The 17,808-nt window shown below is 34.9% G+C and overlaps 1 protein-coding gene across 1 annotated transcript; it reads right to left on the reverse strand.

Annotated features, from left to right (window-relative positions):
- Positions 1-9,497: 9,497 nt before the first annotated feature.
- On the reverse strand, positions 9,498-9,845 carry LOC122747750 (60S acidic ribosomal protein P1-like). The gene has a single exon (XM_043993606.1). The coding sequence runs from the start codon at positions 9,843-9,845 to the stop codon at positions 9,498-9,500; it is 348 nt and encodes a 115-aa protein (XP_043849541.1).
- Between the last annotated feature and the right edge of the window lie 7,963 nt (positions 9,846-17,808).

Below are 17,808 nucleotides of genomic sequence, written 5' to 3' on the forward strand. Positions count from 1 at the left end.
TACTCAGAGAGTGGGAAATTAGACTTTATGATCTTTGAGGTTCATTCCAATTCAAGTTTTTCTGTATGTTTCTAGGGCTTCACAGCCCTAGATTGATCCACCATAAAGGAAAGAAAAATACCTAAGAAGAGAATGATTGTACAAGAAGCAGCTATTTATATAGTATACATCATATAACTATGAGGAAACTTTATAATTTTATTCAGTTGTCTTTCAATGGATGGAAAAGTTTATTTTATGAATGGCCTTAGACTTGAGGCAAAAACACTCAATTTATTTCCTTTTTTCTTTAACAATGAACAACTTTTAAAAATCATATTCAAAAGAAAAATTGAGCTGAGGGAAAAGGGATGAAATCTACCCTTTTTCCCCACAATCTACTAAAGCCCCTTACTAATATTGGGAAACTATTAGATTAGAATATCTTCTTGTTTTTTTATGGGTAATATGTCACATTATATAATGTCTAATGGAGTTTCTACATGTTTATTGTGAATCTTCAAAAGCAAATTTATAAATATCTTGACACATTAAGGTTTCATTGACTAATATCATATGTTCTATGAAGTTTAAAAGAGAAGAGATTCCTTTACATATATTTCTCTGTTTAATGAATTACAAAAGACAGGTTAGTGCATAGTCCCAGTTGCAGGTCTTCAATCTCTGTTCTCATTAGAGCTTTCTTCCTATATGTAATACTAAATTCTTCAGTCTCTCTCAGCCCTCCCCAAATCCCATATATCTAACCAGGTTCCAAATCCTATCAATTCTACCTTCACAGAATTGTTTCTATATGCAACCTTTTCTTCTCTAGTGCCACCGCAAAACTAGTGGAGGCCTTCATCACCTCAAGCTTGTATTATTGCAATACCCTGCTGGTTGGTCTTCCTAACTTGAGTCTCTCCCAAATCCAGTTCATATTCCATTCAGCTGCCAAAGTGATTTTCCTAAAGTGCATATCAGATCATAACATGCCACTATTCAGTAAACTTGGGGTACTCATGATGAAAAGTAAACAAACAAACAAACAAAACCCTCATTTTAGTTGTTAAAGTCCTTGGTAACCTGAACATTTCCTACTTTTCTATTCTTTTTTTTTTAGTGAGGCAATTGGGTTTCAGTGACTTGCCCAGGGTCACACAACTAGTAAGTGTTGAGTGTCTGAGGCCGGATTTGAACTCAGGTACTCCTGACTCCAGGACCAGTGCTCTATCCACTGTGCCACCTAGCTGCCCCCTTTTTTATTCTTTTTAAACCTCACTTGTTTTAACATTTGTTATGATCCAAGGATAAAGATCACTTGCTGTTCCTTGTACAAGACAATCTTCCTGACTCCAGGAATTTTATCTGGTTGTCCATCATGTATAGAATTTTCTCCTTCTACTTCTCTTCCTCCAGGATTCCCTAGTTTATTTTGTTTCAGGTAAAATCCAAATTTCTGGAACAAAGCCTTTTCTCAGTCACCCTCAATGCTAATTCCTTCCCTCTGATATTATCTCTATTTTATTTTATATATGTGTGTGTATGTATATATGCACTCATATCTATCATCTATCTGTATACATATATATGTATGTATATATTTTTACATAATTGTCTACATGTTATTTCTTCCATTAGATTTCTAAGTTCCTTGAGAGTGGAGATTGTTTTTGCCTTTATTTTGAGGTTTCCATTACTTAGCACAGCTTCCACCAGTAAGCCAGGAAGATAGATATTAAATGCTATATGACTGACTGATTCAGTTAAAATATTGCAACAATCTATTTCTGTTAATCTGCTCAATACTTTCTTTTCAATATCTAGACACCACATGTCGGACTACAATGCATTTCTTCTCCCCTTATAATTTGCGGCGACTTTTAGAAATTTTTTTCTTTGTTGCTCTGTGCCTCTACATCAGATTCCCTCATCAAGCATCTAAAGAGTGTTTTTAACCATGTTTTAATGCACCCCCAAAACTATGAGCATCCTGCCCCTTTTTCACAAGTAGTTTCATTTTTTGGCTCCTTTACAATTCAATATCTTGTTAACAATAGTCCTTTATTATCTTGCCCTACCCCCAATGGATTTGTTATTTTTGTTGGCTGAACTCATACTAATTCTCTATTTCAAAAATCTAATTTCATTATATATTTTTAAGACCATGACAAGGAAACGAATGCTAGATGTACATGCCAGATTTTTTTTCTTTCGTTGTTTTTTCACACCAAGTACTATGGGAAATATATTATCTCTTATGTTTCTTTACAATAAAGAGATGGAAATATAGCATATATCACCTTTCCATTTTATGGAAAAACAAACAGGATTGCAATGTTAATTGATTTGAATAGAGTTCTGCAGTTATTAATTAGCAGAGCCAGGACTAATTCAGGCCTTATGATTCCAACCACACCATATTGACTCCTAAGTAGTAAGGTGTATAAATCTCTACAATTCTAAAACAAAAGGAATCTTCACAAGAGGGAGAGGAGGTACAGAGGGAAAGAGATAGGGAGGGAAGGAGTAAGAGAGACAGAAACAGAAAAAGAGACAGAGACAGAGAGAAAGAGAGACAGAGAGAGAAGACCGAGGGCAAGAGAACAAGAGCTGGAGATTGAGACCGAGAGACCAAGAGACAGACACAGAGACAGAGACACAGAGACAGAGAAAGACAGACCTGGTTCAAGTTATAGCACGTAACTATTACTTTTTAAAACTAAATATATTTTTTTCCTTTGCAACAAACATTTATTTTATTTTTTCCAGTTACTTGTAAGGGTACTTTTCAACATTAATTTTCACAAGATTTAGTTCCAAATTTTTCTCCCTCCCTTTCCTCCCCTCTCCACAAGACATAATCCAGGTTATTTATGTACAATACATAAGTGATCTTTTTATAAGTTCTTTCTATGGGGGTGGATAGTATCTTTGTCATTAGTCCCTTGGGATTGTCTTGGGTCATTGTATTGCTGAGAGTAGTTAAGTCATTCAAAATTGCTCATAGAACAATACTGCTGGCACTATGCACAATGTCATCCCAGTTCTGCTCATTTCACTATAAATCAGTTCATATGAGGTTTTTCTGGGATCATCCTGTTTGTCATTTCCTAGAGCACAATACCATTTCACTACAATAATATAACAAAGCTTCTTCAGTCATTCTGCGATTTATGGACATTCCCTTGATTCCCAATTCTTAGCCACCACAAAGAGTTGCCAAAAATATTTTTTGCACAATTTCCCCCCTTCTCTTTTTCATGATTACTATTGTTAACTGATTCCTTCCATCCTATTCCCTTCCCCTTGATATTTACTCTAGTATCTATCTTCTTTCACCGTATCCCTCTTCAAACGAGATTTGCTTCTGTCTGTCCCCTCCACCAAATTTCCCTCCCTTCTGTTGCCCCTTTCTCTTTATCCCCTTCCCTTCCTATTTTCCTGCTGGGTTAGATAGATTACTCCATGCAATTGAGTGTGTATGCAATTCCCTTCTGGTGCCAATTCTGATGAGATTGAGGTCTTTGTGCCAGTTCTGATGAGTGTTAGTTTTATTTACTGCCTGGATTAAATAGATTACCCAATTGTGCGTGTGTTAAACATTCCTTGAGGCAACTCTGATTGACATCAAGGTCTTTGAGCCTATTCTGATGAGTTTAAAGTTTATTTACTACCCTGCTCCTCTCCCATCTTTTCCCCCACTCCATAAGCCTTTTCCTGTTGTTTTTTAATGTGGGATTTTGCCCCATGCTACCTCTTCCCTTTCCCCTCCCCCAGTGCATTCCCTTCACCCTTCAATTTAACCCTAAAGATGTCATAATGGGGCAGCTAGGTGACACAGTGAACAAAGCATCCACCCTCAACCCACCGGGATCCCATCCAAAACCCAGCCTCAGATACAACCCCAGGTATGTCCAACTCCAATATTTTATGGTTCTCTAGGGTCTTGTATTTGAAAATCAAATTTGCCACTCAGTCCAGGTTTTTTCATCATGAATACATGAAAGTCTTCTTTTTCATTGAAGTCCCATTTTTTCCTCTGAAAGATTACGTTCAGTTTTGCTGGATATGTGATTCTTGGTTGTAATCCCAATTTCTTTGCCCTCTGGAATATCATACTTCATGCCCTCTGGTCCTTTAATGTAGAAACTGCTAGATCTTTCGATATCCTGACTGTATATGCCAAATTTAAAGTAAAGTTTAATGATCCAAATAAAAACATAATAGTATAAATATCCAAGCTAAGTAAATATTTAAACCTTAAATCACAAAGTAAAATTTTAATATCTATATAATACTATTGTAATATTATATTCATTAACAAATATACAGTCTAACTTTTAAACTTTCTATCCATCCAATAATTTGCATAAATATTTATATGAATATGCTTTCCCTGAATGGGGTCCAATAATTAGGGAATTTTTAAATCAATGTTGAATAAAAATAAAATTTAAAAAATTGTACATGATTGGTAGAGCCTTTCATAAACATGCACAAAAGCAGCTAAGTGGTACAGTGAATTGAATGCTTGGCCTGGGGTCACACAGACCTGAGTTCAGATATGACTTTAGAGACTTCTTAACTGTATGACCCTCAGGAAGTTCAGTTACCAATCTGACTCAATTTGCTCAACTGTAAAATGGGGATAATAATAGCATATACCTTCCAGAGTTAATGTGTGGTTCAAATGAGATAATATTTCTAAAACTCAGTGTAGAGTCTAGTACATAATAGGTGCTTAATAAATTCTTGCTCCTTTCCTCCTTATATATTCACTGGAAATTCATGGTATGCCTAACAGAATGATGGTGGTATGGTTGAAAAATAGGATACAACATGTAATAGAGAATAGTTGAATAGAAAATGGATTTGAGTAAATATAGAGTGATTAATCCTGTCCTATTAACCACTTCTGAGCTGGAGATATAGAAAGATCTGAGCATAAGGATTGTTCCACATGACTAACATATTTATCAGTGCTTTTTTTTAAATCGGTGGGTTTGTTTTTGGTTGGTTTGTTATCAATTAACCCAGATTATTGTCATTGGTCATTGTTTTAAAAAGAATATTCCTTCAACTTCAGAGTTTTTGATAATTTTGTTCATTTGTATTTTTTGTTGTTGATTTCTCATTCTGAACAATATTTTACCATGGTAATGGGGAAAGATACATACATATACATATACATATACATATATACAAATATATATCTATATTTAATTAATATTTACAAATATAATGGGATTTAATATTTACAAATTTAATGGTACAGTCTAGCTAAGGGGTATTATCTCTGATTCTTGGCAGTAGAAGGAGATTCCAATTAACAAAGGACAAAAACACTTATATCTTAGGTGTATAAGTAATGAAAACATTTTATCTCAACTGAGAAATAACTCTCTTACATATATTCCAACCTAGACAACTCATCTGAGTGAGCTACCTTTCCCTGAAAAAGTATATTATCTGACCTAATCTTGAGCCATTGATCCAATTTTCAATTAATAAACACCTATTAAGGGGCAGCTAGGTGGTGCAGTGGATAAAGCACCAGCCCTGGATTCAGGAGGACCTGAGTTCAAATCCACCCTTGGACACTTGACGCTTACTAGCTGTGTGACCCTGGGCAAGTCACTTAATCCCAATTGCCCTGAAAAAAAAAAGGAAAAAAAATGAAGGACAAATAAATAGCTATTAAGTATTTACTATGTGTTTGGCTCCATGCATATTCCTGTTTTGATTAGAAAGATGCAAGACAATACCTAGCCTGGAGTTACATATGGATTAATGAAAAGATAAAACATTCATATTTGTTAATAAAATATAATGAAAGTTATGAAAAACACTATGTGAGTGTTATAATCAGAATGCTATATGTAGTCAAGGCATATATGAATCTAAACACACCCTCTTTTAGAGAACATCATTATGACATACACTTTCTAATTTTCTCCTTGAAAAGGTATGTCTTACGATGTTAAACTTAGAGAATCCTAAAGAATCAACTAAAAAAAACTACTTTAAACAGTTAACAACTTTAGCAAAATTGCATGATATAAAATAAACCCATATAAATCATCAGCATTTCTATATATGACCAATTGTGATGTTTAAAATCTATGTTGTGGTCACATTAAATTATAAGCTTCAGCAACAGTCTTTGGGCATTAAACATTTATTAAAGCATACAGTTATTCACAAGGAGTTCAGAAAGTTAAGAAAAAGCCTATGTAGCCTAGAGTTCCAGCCTGGTTGGATTCTTCCTAAAGTCCTCCTCCAAGAGCTTGCTTTAATCAGGAACTCTCTAGCAAACTGATTGTGGAAGCTTTTTATAGGTCTGGAATAGAGGCAGTCCTTACACACTGCTTCAAGCTGATTGGTTGGCATCCACCAAATCTATTAAGGGCTAGCCAGGTGTGATTACAATCTAGTTAACTTTGAAGTAGGCTAATCAGCAGTCAATCACTCTCACTTGATTCAATCAGTTTAGATTAATCTCCAGGTGGGTCTTTGAGTATCTGCTTAATCCCATTATTTCATCACACAATAAAGTCCAGCAGCAAGAGAAAGAAAGAGAAATTTAATTTAAAATAACTCTAGACAATATAATTCAAAATCTTTTATCAACATTCTCCAAAAGACTTTACAAATTACTTTATATTCAAAATCAATGACTCCCATTTAGTGCTTCATGCATGCCTTAGGGGTTCATGATGATGATCCAAAGAGGTTGTGAAAAAAAATATTAAATAGTGCCTTAAGTACAAAATCATTGCCCAATTATGCTTCATATGTATATACATTTACAAATATAGAATTTCTTCAGTGACCATTTTGTGCATGATTAAAATCTTATAGTATTATAAGTTTTTTTTCATGATTTTAAGACATGATTTTGCCCAAAATGATTGTGGTGTTTGTGCAGCAATTACAAACTCTGACTAAGCACAATGTATTCATTCAGTTTCTTAACCTGCAATCAGATAAACACAAATATTAGACATTCAATGGAAAACTAATTCCCAATGCATGATCTGATGCATGAGAGTACCTTCACTTACTATATACACTGCACCATAGTAGCTCCCTTGTTCCTCTCTGTCACCTAGCAAATATAACTCATTAATTATTTGTTCATGTAAAGAAAATGCTATGAATTTTTATTTTCTTCCACCACAAATAACAGGCTACTTCAAAATCAAGACCTCTGGGCATATGTATTTTAGGCCTTCTTAAAACATTTTTTGACCATCACAAATATTTTGCAAAAATAGAAATTATATTTATTTTACAGTGATAAAACTAAGCAATGAGATATTTCTCAATTACTTGTTTAAATTATAAGATATTCCCCCACATAAATAATTATAATTATTTTATAATGTATTATAATAAAATATAATATATATTTATTAAAATAATTCTTTTATAATAATAGGATTACACATTGCAAACTTGTTATATATTTCTATACAGTAATGGCATATAGTTACTGAGTCACAGTTATTAAGATATGATGTATTATACAAAAATCATAAAAATTAGAATTATTCTTCATTTTCATCAGTTTGGTAAACATTTATTAAGTACTTTCTATATGCAAGACATTACTATTAACTAACAGAAAAAAAGAAAAAATGTTATATTTTGTGTTTTATGATATTAAAATACCTGATTAATTCAGTAGGATATTTATTTGATCATTCAGATGATTCTTCCAAGTGAAATCAGAACTGAGTATCCACTGTGTTGGCTTGATTAATTGAATTTTCAATAGAATGGACTATTTTAATTTATAATATGGAATGAATTTGAAATAAAATAAATATTTTAATTTCCCAAATAGGTAAAAGTCCAAAGTTTAAAAAAAAACCCTTTGGAATTTTTATTTGAGGTTTTTAGAATATAGTGTTTTACTCAGTATATGATATATTTACTGCATGCTGTGCACATTTTAGAGGCTACTTTGTAAACAAAATTAGTACCATGCTTCACTGAAATTCACAATAGAATTAGATAAAACATATTTATTCCTTAAGGGGATTGTAAGGTTTTGCAATATGAAGTCTCAGAGGAATATAAAAGCACCATCATGGCTCTTTCTGGATCTACATAAAATCACAGGAAACTCTTTTGATTAAATACCATATGAAAACCTGTTCATATGGACTTGGGTTAACTCACATTGGTTCTTATGTCATCAATTCCCAAAGTTAAATGAAAAATTTCACATTTTACTATTTTGTTATTACCATTTAGGAAGCTCAATCAAGTCAGCAGGGAATAGAGAAAGCTGTAAAAATGACAAAAGGAAGATATATAAAATAACAAACTACATGAAAATTTGTGTCATGTAGAGTTTTTCTTTTCATTCCAACATTGCATGTATTTCAAATGTACTAGCAAATGAAATTATGATGAAAACACCCAAAGGCTCATTTAGAATTCCTCTTTTGTCTCTGCAACATCTGTCATAATCAAAATGATATTCAGCAGTCATTATTGTAGTCCCTGTTGCTCAGGGGAAAAAATTACTTTGTACATCCTAATATGGCAGTTAAAAATCCCTGTGGGGAATTTAATTTGGATCTTTTATAGCGACAGCATAAACTAATATATTCTAAGGAAGTTAAATTGCCTGTGACTGTTCAGACAACACACTGGATGAATCTCAAGTGTCACCCCTCTAGGAGTCAAAAGTCATGAAATACATATATGGGAGGGAAAACAGAAGAGGAAATGGCCCAAGATATTTTGGAAGCAGCATACAGATTATTATTTTTCAGTATATCCTCATGATTACTTTTTACATGCTACCAAAATCTGGATACACATAATAAAGAACCAAAATATAATATCAATCTCAACAGACAGATATGCATATTACATCTCATCATGTTTTATATATTTACATTCTTATTACTTTATTCCAATTCATTGCAAAAGTTTTTAATGTGCTAGTTTTTTTTTAATTTATTAATGCCTTTTGCTTTCTTAAAACCCAAAGATTTTCTCATATACAATACATCCTTTGGAAGCATCCCTTGTGAGAAAGAGGGTGGGGAGGAGTGAAAACAGCTAATAAAGGGACCTTCTCAGCCCAGATTTTGTAACATTCTACATTCTTATTACCCTTGTCTTACTTCTTTGTGGAAGAGGAATGTCTGTTTCATCATCTATCTCTGAAATAAATATTAATGATTAAATTTAAATTGAGTTCAACTTCTTTCCCAGGTTGTAATGTGTATTGTTTTAGTCCTTATACATATGAATCACTTGCTTTTGTTATCTTTGCTCTTGTAAAGCCTAAAATTCTAGCTGTGATATTTAAAATATAATGTGTGGTTTTGACTTTTTATCTTCTTCTGAAGGTGTATTTTGATCTTCCATGTAACCAAAAAAACTTTCTACCGTCTACATTTTTTTCTGTCTGTTCATATTGCTAGCCTCTATCTTGACTTTTAACTCCTTTTTTTGGAGTTAAACTTTTTATTGAATGATTCAAAAAAAATTTAATCAAACAGACCAAAGCCCATGTCATCATCAGACTCCTTGGATTCTTCTCTTTTTGCTTCCTCTTTCTTCTTCTCCTCAGCTGGGGCAGCTATGCTAGCAGGAGCAGCACCTCCAGAAGGGGCATCATCACCAGGTGCTAGGGCAGTTCCACCAGCTCCTACATTGCAGATAAGACTTGCAATGTTTACATTGTTTAAGGGCTTTGCTAATAAGCCAGGCCAGAACAGGTCAACATTTACACCTCTTGCTTTAATGGGGACATTAGTTTTTTCCTCTGTGACTGTAACCTTATCATCATGAAGGATGACAGCAGAGCAGAGGCAAGTAAGCTCAGAGACAGCCATTTTGGGAGATGAGTGAGGAGAGACTTGTTTGTAGTGGTGCTAGTTGGGCTGAATTGAGGATTCACCCCAACATGGCCTTAGCTTCCTGAAGAACTGAGCACCTTACAGACAAGTGAAAAGAAAACTTAACTCCTTCTTAAAGTGCATCACTGCTTCCAGGATGTACTGTCCCAAGCTTCTGGGGGTCCCAGGTGGTATGCTTTAATGAGAGGCAGGTTCTCTATGTATCTGGCCTGTGCTGGGGTCTGTAAATAGCTCCAGGTTTGCTTGCTCTTTAACCTGGGAACAATATTCTCTTTCACTATGGTTGAAAGCTCTGGGTGAACCTTTGTCCCTTCCACACGTGGACCTCCACTGAAGAATATTTCCTAGTTCCCAGCATGGGCAAGACTACTGAGATCTACAGCAGAGCAAGCAGAGCCCCCTCTTATCTCTCACCTGCCAAATGCCCAGCCCTTTCACCAAACTGTGACTTTAGTTTCTTCAGAGGTTCAGGAGGACTCTTTCTCTGGCGAGGCTTGCTTTGGGCTGGATCTATGTCTGAGTGGCCATAGGGCTTGGCTCCACTCCCACCCCAGGACAGCAAATCTTTCCTACTGAACTTCTAGGCTGTCTTTGGCTGGAAAATAATCTCACCTCATCCATTTGTGGGTTCTGTTGCTCCAGGAATTGTCTTATGTCATTATTTTGAGCTTTTTGCCATGATTGTGTGGGGAGTTACAAGAGGTTACTCCATTTCCTCTGTCATCTTAGCTCCACCCATAATTCTCTCTCTTTTTTTTTTTTTAGTGAGGCAATTGGGGTTAAGTGACTTGCCCAGGGTCACACAGCAAGTAAGTGTTAAGTGTCTGAGGTCGGATTTGAACTCAGGTACTCCTGACTCCAGGGCCGGTGCTCTATCCACTGCGCCACCTAGCTGCCCCCATAATTCTCTTTTAAATGAATTCTCTTCAGTGGTTTTTTGTGTCTCTTTTACCATTTGGCTTATTCATTCATTAAAAGTGTTAGTTTCTTCTGGTAACACTTGCTTCTTTTGATAATTTTGTTTCCACCTCTCTTTTAAAAAACCAACAAAACCAAACAATCATTTTTGAGTTCTTCCATAAATTATTCTGGGACTTGAGACCAGTTCAAATTTTTTTTTTTTTTTTTGCGGGGCAATGGGGGTTAGGTGACTTGCCCAGGGTCACACAGCTCGTAAGTGTTAAGTGTCTGAGGCCAGATTTGAACTCAGGTACTCCTGAATCCAGGGCCGGTGTTTTAACCACTGCACCATCTAGCTGCCCCCAGTTCACATTTTTAATTGAAGCTTTGTATGTAGCTGTTTGTAACATTGTTGTCCTCTTCTGAATTTGTTTTTTGATCTTCTCTGTTTCCATAGGAACAATTTTTTTTTGATATTTTTTTCCTTTTCTAGCCAATTTCTTGACTTTTAACTTTATATTAAGGTGGATCTCTCCTCCCAGGTAGATGGAGCACTCTTCTAAGCTTCAGGATTTTATTCTGTTGTTTTCAAAGCTAGTTCTGGGAGTCTGAAAATTTTCAGTTCTTCTGAGTTGGTATGATTAAAAGAAATTTTGATCACTGTTCTATTGGCCTGTGAGCAAACAAAAGTACTGTTTTCTGCCCTGGTGCTATGATCAGAGTCCCTGCTCCCTTGCTGCCAGGAACTCTAATATGTTAATGCTCCCCCTCTCATGGAATTGAAATCCAGAAGCAAGCATAGGTAATGCCACAGAATCCTGCAACCAGTGTCAACAATGGGCCCCACTTAATCTTCTTCTCTATAGCTGTCTGACTCCCTTATCATCTGTGGGCTAAGAGCTTCAGAAATCAGTGCTGCAGATTTAGTTACCCCCAAGACCTGCTACTGGTTTATCCTTAGTATTGCATACTACTGGATGCCTGGTTCAGGTACCCAAGGCCATGCTATTGGCTTGTGCAAGGGCTTGAGGCCTCACTGTTGTATGGCATACACTGGATGTAACCCCTCTGTAATCCTAGTGAGACAGGCATTACTTGATGATCTTCTAGATTGTTTTGGGCAGGAATATTGATTCAATTTATCCTTTTATTTGTTTTGCCTCTCCAAAATATTTTGAGGGATTATGTTAAAGTTCTTTGGAAGCCAATTTAGAAATAGCAGGTAAATCCCTACATTTATTCTGACATTTTACCAGTAAATCTGACAGGTAACTATATTTATGGTCCCTTTATTTATGCATTATATCACACTTTATGTGTAAATTACTCAACCCATTTGAACTTTATTTTAGTATAAGATGTGAGATGTTTTATATGCCTTCTTTCTACCAAACTGATTTCCAGTTTTTCCCATAAACTTTTGATAGATAGTGAAAAACTGCCTTCAAAGATTTTATCTTTATACTTATCAAACACTAGATCACTATAATCACTTAGTATCATTTGTTGTATAAATAATCTAGTCCACTGATCCATAACTCTAATTTTTAGCTAATAGCAGAGGGTTTTTTTTGATGATTACAACTCTGTAACATAATTTAAAATCTGGTTGTATTTGGCTAGCCTCCTATTTTTTTTTATTGACTCCCTAGATATTCTTGACCTTTTGTCTTTCTAGATAAATTCTGTTATTTTTTTTAAACTCTATTAAAAAAAAACAACAAAACTTCTATGGCAATTTGGTATGGCACCAAATAAATAAGTAATTTCAGTCAAATTGTCATTGTTATTAAATTGGTTTAAACCAACCATGAACAACCAATGTTTATTTAATTATTTAGATTTGTCTTTAGTCATGCATATTCATATAGTCTCTGGGTTTGTTTTGGCATGTAGACTTTCAAATGTTTTATTTTGTCTGCAGCTATTTTAAATGGAATTTCTCTTTCTACCTCTTGCTGCAGGACTCTGTTGGATGTGTTGTAGGGGCCAAATATAATATGGGGAGAGTTAATTGGATGGCTTGCCATAATATTGGGGTTCAGAAAATAATGAGGGACCTCTAGGTTCAAAGTTTCCTTCACTCTGAACAGCCTTTCTTACTTATTTCTCCCAGGTCAATAAGAAAGGAGCTTAACAGCCTCTTTTCCAAAAACAAATCAGGTTTTTATTAAAAGTCAAGGACAAGGGAATAGAGAAAGAGGAAAATGGATAATCTCTTTGACTCTAGCAAAGGCTGTCTCAAAACCCAAACTCTCAGCTCAGCTAACTCAAAGAGCTGGATTTTATTAACTCAACACCAGGGGTCTGTAATTTCTATGGACATGAGCTGTTTAGCCTGTTCCAACAGCTCCTCCAAAGCCAGAGAGATAGTGAGGGAGAGTGAGCCATTTCCTGTTTGGGGTCCCGTCTTCTACCTTTTTCTCCCTCCCCCAAAGGGGAGGTCCTTCAAATTATGTGGCTGAGACTGGTTCCCTGTTGATGACTCAGTCCACAGGCTCTGAGGGCACTCCTTCTCAGGGTTCGCCAAGTTTAGACTAGGTTTAACAGGGCCAGCCAGGTGTGGCAAAAATCTAATCATCTTTAAGTGGGTGCTTAGTAGTTTCTCATTCACAACCAATTCAAACACTAAAATGCCAATCAAGTCGGACACCTGGGCACCTGCCAAATTCCATTATTTTACCACAATACATCTATACACACATGTATTAAATATACACACTTACATATAGTTACATATATGTGTGTGTATATGTATGTATATGTGTATATTTGTATATGTGTGTATATTTATTTATATATATGTATACATACATACATATATATATATATATATATATATATATATATATATATATATATATATATATATATATATAATTATTACCATATTGAATAATAGTGGTGATAATTGACATTCTTTCTTCAACCCTGATCTTACTGGGAGGTTTCTAGCTTATACCGAATTACAGAAAATTCTTGCTCTTGATTTTAGTTATATACTACTTGCCATTTTAAGAAAAACGCCATTTATTTCTGTGCTTTCTAATATGTGTGTTGTTGTTGTTTTTTTGGGGGGTAATGACAATTAACTGACTTGTCCAGGGTCACCCAGCTAGTAAGTGTCAAGTGTCTGAATCTGGATTTGAACTCAGGTCCTCCTGAATCCAGGGCTGGTACTTTATCCACTGCACCACCTAGCTGCCATGTAGTGTTTTTAATAGAAATAGATATTTTATATTGTCCAAAGCTTTCTCTTTTCATCTATCGCTAAAGACATATGATTTTTTGCTATTTTTGTTATAATTTTTGGTCAATTATGTGTATAGTTTTCTTAATATTGAGCAAGCTCTGAACTTCTAGTACAAAGCCCACTTGGTTATAATGCAGGATTTTTGTAATATGTTGCTATAATCTTCTTGTTAGCATATAATTTAATTGTTTGAATTAATATTCATTAGTGATATTGGCCTATTGATTTCATTCTGCCCTTTTCTTTAGCTCTAGGGTTCATGTATCAAAGCCAAAACTGTTTTAGAAAAAAATTTGATAAGACTACTTCTTTAACTATTAAAAAAAATAGTTTAAATAATATTGCGGTTACTTGATCCTTAATTGTTTAGTATATGAGAATTGGAATTGCACCCCCTGCTGGGAAGGCTATTGTAGGGAGGCTCTGCCATGAGGAGAAAGCATGTAATTTGGAGACCATATGACTTTAGCATTCAGAAGTTACATCTATAGAACTACCTGTGGGACTTGTCGATCAGAACTTGGAGCTCTCTGTGTGTGTGGACAGCCCTGTTTCCAGTTGAAGAGGAGGATTTTGGGAGGAGCGAGCAAGGTCTTTTTCACCCCAGACCTTGGCTTGGCTGAAGCAGAGATGCTGGCTTCCTTAAATAGATAGATGAAGGCACCTTGGCCTCTTTCTCTCTTATCACTATATTCTAATGCACCTTAATAAAATGCTTAAAAGTCTAAACTCTTGCTAAAGCTTCCAATTTAAGGTGACCACTCAGATTTTAGACATTCTAGCTAGAATTTTAGCCCCTTACAAGTATAATGCATATGTGAATCCATCTGGTGCTGGGAATTTGTTTCTAGGTAACTCATTAATGGTTTATTGGATTTCTTTTTCTAATATAGGTTTTTTGTAAAGAAAAAAATATTTTCTCTCTTGATAACTGGACAGTTTTTATTTTGTAAATACTTATCCATTTTGTTTGGATTGTCAGTTCCATTGGCATATAATTGGTCAAAATAGCTCTTGAGAATTGCTTTAATTTCCTCTTCATTTGGTGGTGAATTCATACTTTTCACTTTCAACAATAATTATAATTTTGTTTTCTTCTTTTTTTAGTACAATTTATCAATAGTGTCATTTATTTTTACTTACAACATTATTAAAATTTCCTTTGGGTTTTCCACTATGTTATTAGTTTGGAGGTTTTTAATTTGTACTTTTCCCATTTTTTAATTTGCATGTCCAGTTCATTGGACTATTCTTTCTCTATTATTAATTAATGGCAAAGATACTGGAGGGGCAGGTCATTTCCTCCTCCAGTTCATTTATTCATTTATTTATTTATTCATTCATTTATTTGTTTATTTGTTTATTTATTTATTTATTTATTTGTTTGTTTGTTTGTTTGTTTGTTTGTTTGTTTGTTTGTTTGTTTGTTTGTTTATTTTAATGTATGAGGAACTGAGGCAAATGGGGTTAAGTAACTTGCCCAGGTTCATACAACTAGTAAGCATCTGAGGTCAAATTTGAACTCTGGTCTTCCTCACTCCAGGCCTAGCATTCCATTCACTGTGTAACCTAGCTGTATATATGTATGTATATGTATGTATATCTATATCTGGCTAGCTTATTGCATGCATGCATTCATGTATACAAATGCACTTGTGTGTATGTATGACATACTCATATATACATGTATGCATATATGTATATATGCAAATGCACATATGCACACTCAACTCTGTAATGATTAGAAGGATGCCACCTGCTGGAGACTTACTGTAGGAAAGCTCCACCATGAGGAGAAGGCCTCTGAGGGCAAGACCATGAAGCTTTTCTTTTGTGTCAGGAAGTAACGTTGGCTTGGGGGAGGAAGAGGGGGTGAGGCTGGGGCTCTCGCGCTCTTTTGTCAGGGCTCTCATGGAGAGCAGAGCAGGAGAACTGTAGCTCCCTGAGATAGACAGATGAATCTAGGCCTTTCTCTCTTCACCAATTTCTTATTCTCCTTAATAAATGCTTAAAAGTCTAACTCTTGCTAAAGCTTATACTTTATTGGCAACCATTCATTAGATATTTTAGCCAGACTAGCTAGAATTTTAGCCCCTTACAACTCTTTAATGTTTGTCTCCAAGACAACCAAAGCCATATTTCCCTTTTTGTGTACTTTGATAAGAACAAATGGCTATTATAATTAGTGTCATCTGTCATGGTTATAAGAATTTGTTTCATTATGTGATGTCCCAAAATTCTCAGTGCAGTTTAAAGTTTTAGTAGCTTAAAACTACAAGTCTTTTGGGATATTCTATAGAGCAATATTGTTATTACAGAAATATGGCTATTATAGATATTTATATAAAGCAGTTACCATTAATACCTCAGAAATCAGCACATGCCAAAAATCAGAGCTTCATTTTTTGTTGTTGTTCTTGATAACCTAGGGTTAAAAAAGTGGTGGAGAAAGTGGGGTAAGCTAGGTGGCACAATGGAGAAAGCACTGGCCCTGGATTCAGGAGGACCTGAGTTCAAATCCGGGCTCAGACACACTTGCTAGCTGTGTGACCCTGGGCAAGTCACTTAACCCTCATTGCCCTGCCCAAAAAAAAATTGGTAGAGAAAATGCTTATATGTAGATTAACCTTAAGATATATTGTGCATATATTTTATGGATCAGGTTTTTAAATATTTATGGGTACACACCTGCATAGTTATGGCAAATCTAAGATAATGCAGATGTATATATACAAATGCCTGTATACATACATATATACTACATGTACATACATATATGTTCCTTCTTCAAAATCATAAGAGATGATTTGGAAATGGACAAGTAGAAAGGTATGTGACAGAGTGTGCTTTCCCTCAAGTAGCAGGGGTAATGAAAACAAATCAGATAGAAAGAATGGGTAGCATACCCTTCCCCTGCCTTAAATCAACTTTATTATGTGTTTTAAATATCTACTAATTGCCCTTACCTATTTAATATTATTTCTCAAATTTTCACAGTTCTTATATTGTCTGATGTCACTTTCTTTGCAGCATTAGGGCTGAGGAGAGTTCTGGGAGCCACATAAGAGAGAGTGACTTTTTCTATTTTAGGATTAGGAGTTTTACCCTTTACCTACTCTTAGACTTTTTTTTTTCTAAATGATAACCTATATAGAAGTCGTTTCATAACTATACTTCCAAAAGTGGAATTAATTACTACAAATACATACCATATTGTATTAATCTTCCCCCACATGTGAGCTTAAGTATCTGTCTATTTCATATACACACATGAACACTAACATACAATTTTGTGTGTATGCATGTCCATGTGTATGTATAGGTATAGGTATATATGCGCATGAATATGTATATATAAATACACATATACACACATGCAGAATATCTGAAGTAATTAAGTAGCCAGGCGACCCTTTGGATAGTGCTAAACCTGAAGTCTGGAATAATAAGAGTTCAAATTTGGTCTCAGAAATTAACTAGGTGTATGACCTCAGACAAATCATTTAACCTCTCTCTGAATCTATTTTCTTACCTGTAAAATGGGCATAATAATAGCACAAACCTCCCAAGGTTACTGTAAGGGAAAAATGATAGTTATAAAATTCTTTGTATGGGGCAGTTAGATGGCACATTGGATAAAGCACTGGCCCTGGATTCAGAAGGACCTGAGTTCAAATCAAGCTTCAGACACTTGATACTTACTAGCTGTGTGTCACTGGGCAAGTCACTTAACCCTCATTGCCCTCCCCCCCAAATCTTTCTAAACCTTGAAACTATATAAATGCC

The sequence above is a fragment of the Dromiciops gliroides genome, chromosome 3, assembly GCF_019393635.1.
Source record: "Dromiciops gliroides isolate mDroGli1 chromosome 3, mDroGli1.pri, whole genome shotgun sequence".
Classification (NCBI taxonomy): domain Eukaryota; kingdom Metazoa; phylum Chordata; class Mammalia; order Microbiotheria; family Microbiotheriidae; genus Dromiciops; species Dromiciops gliroides.

Coding starts and splice junctions, on each gene's coding strand:
- LOC122747750 (XM_043993606.1), bottom strand. CDS start 9,845: ATGGCTGTCTCTGAGCTTACTTGCCTCTGCTCTGCTGTCATCCTTCAT.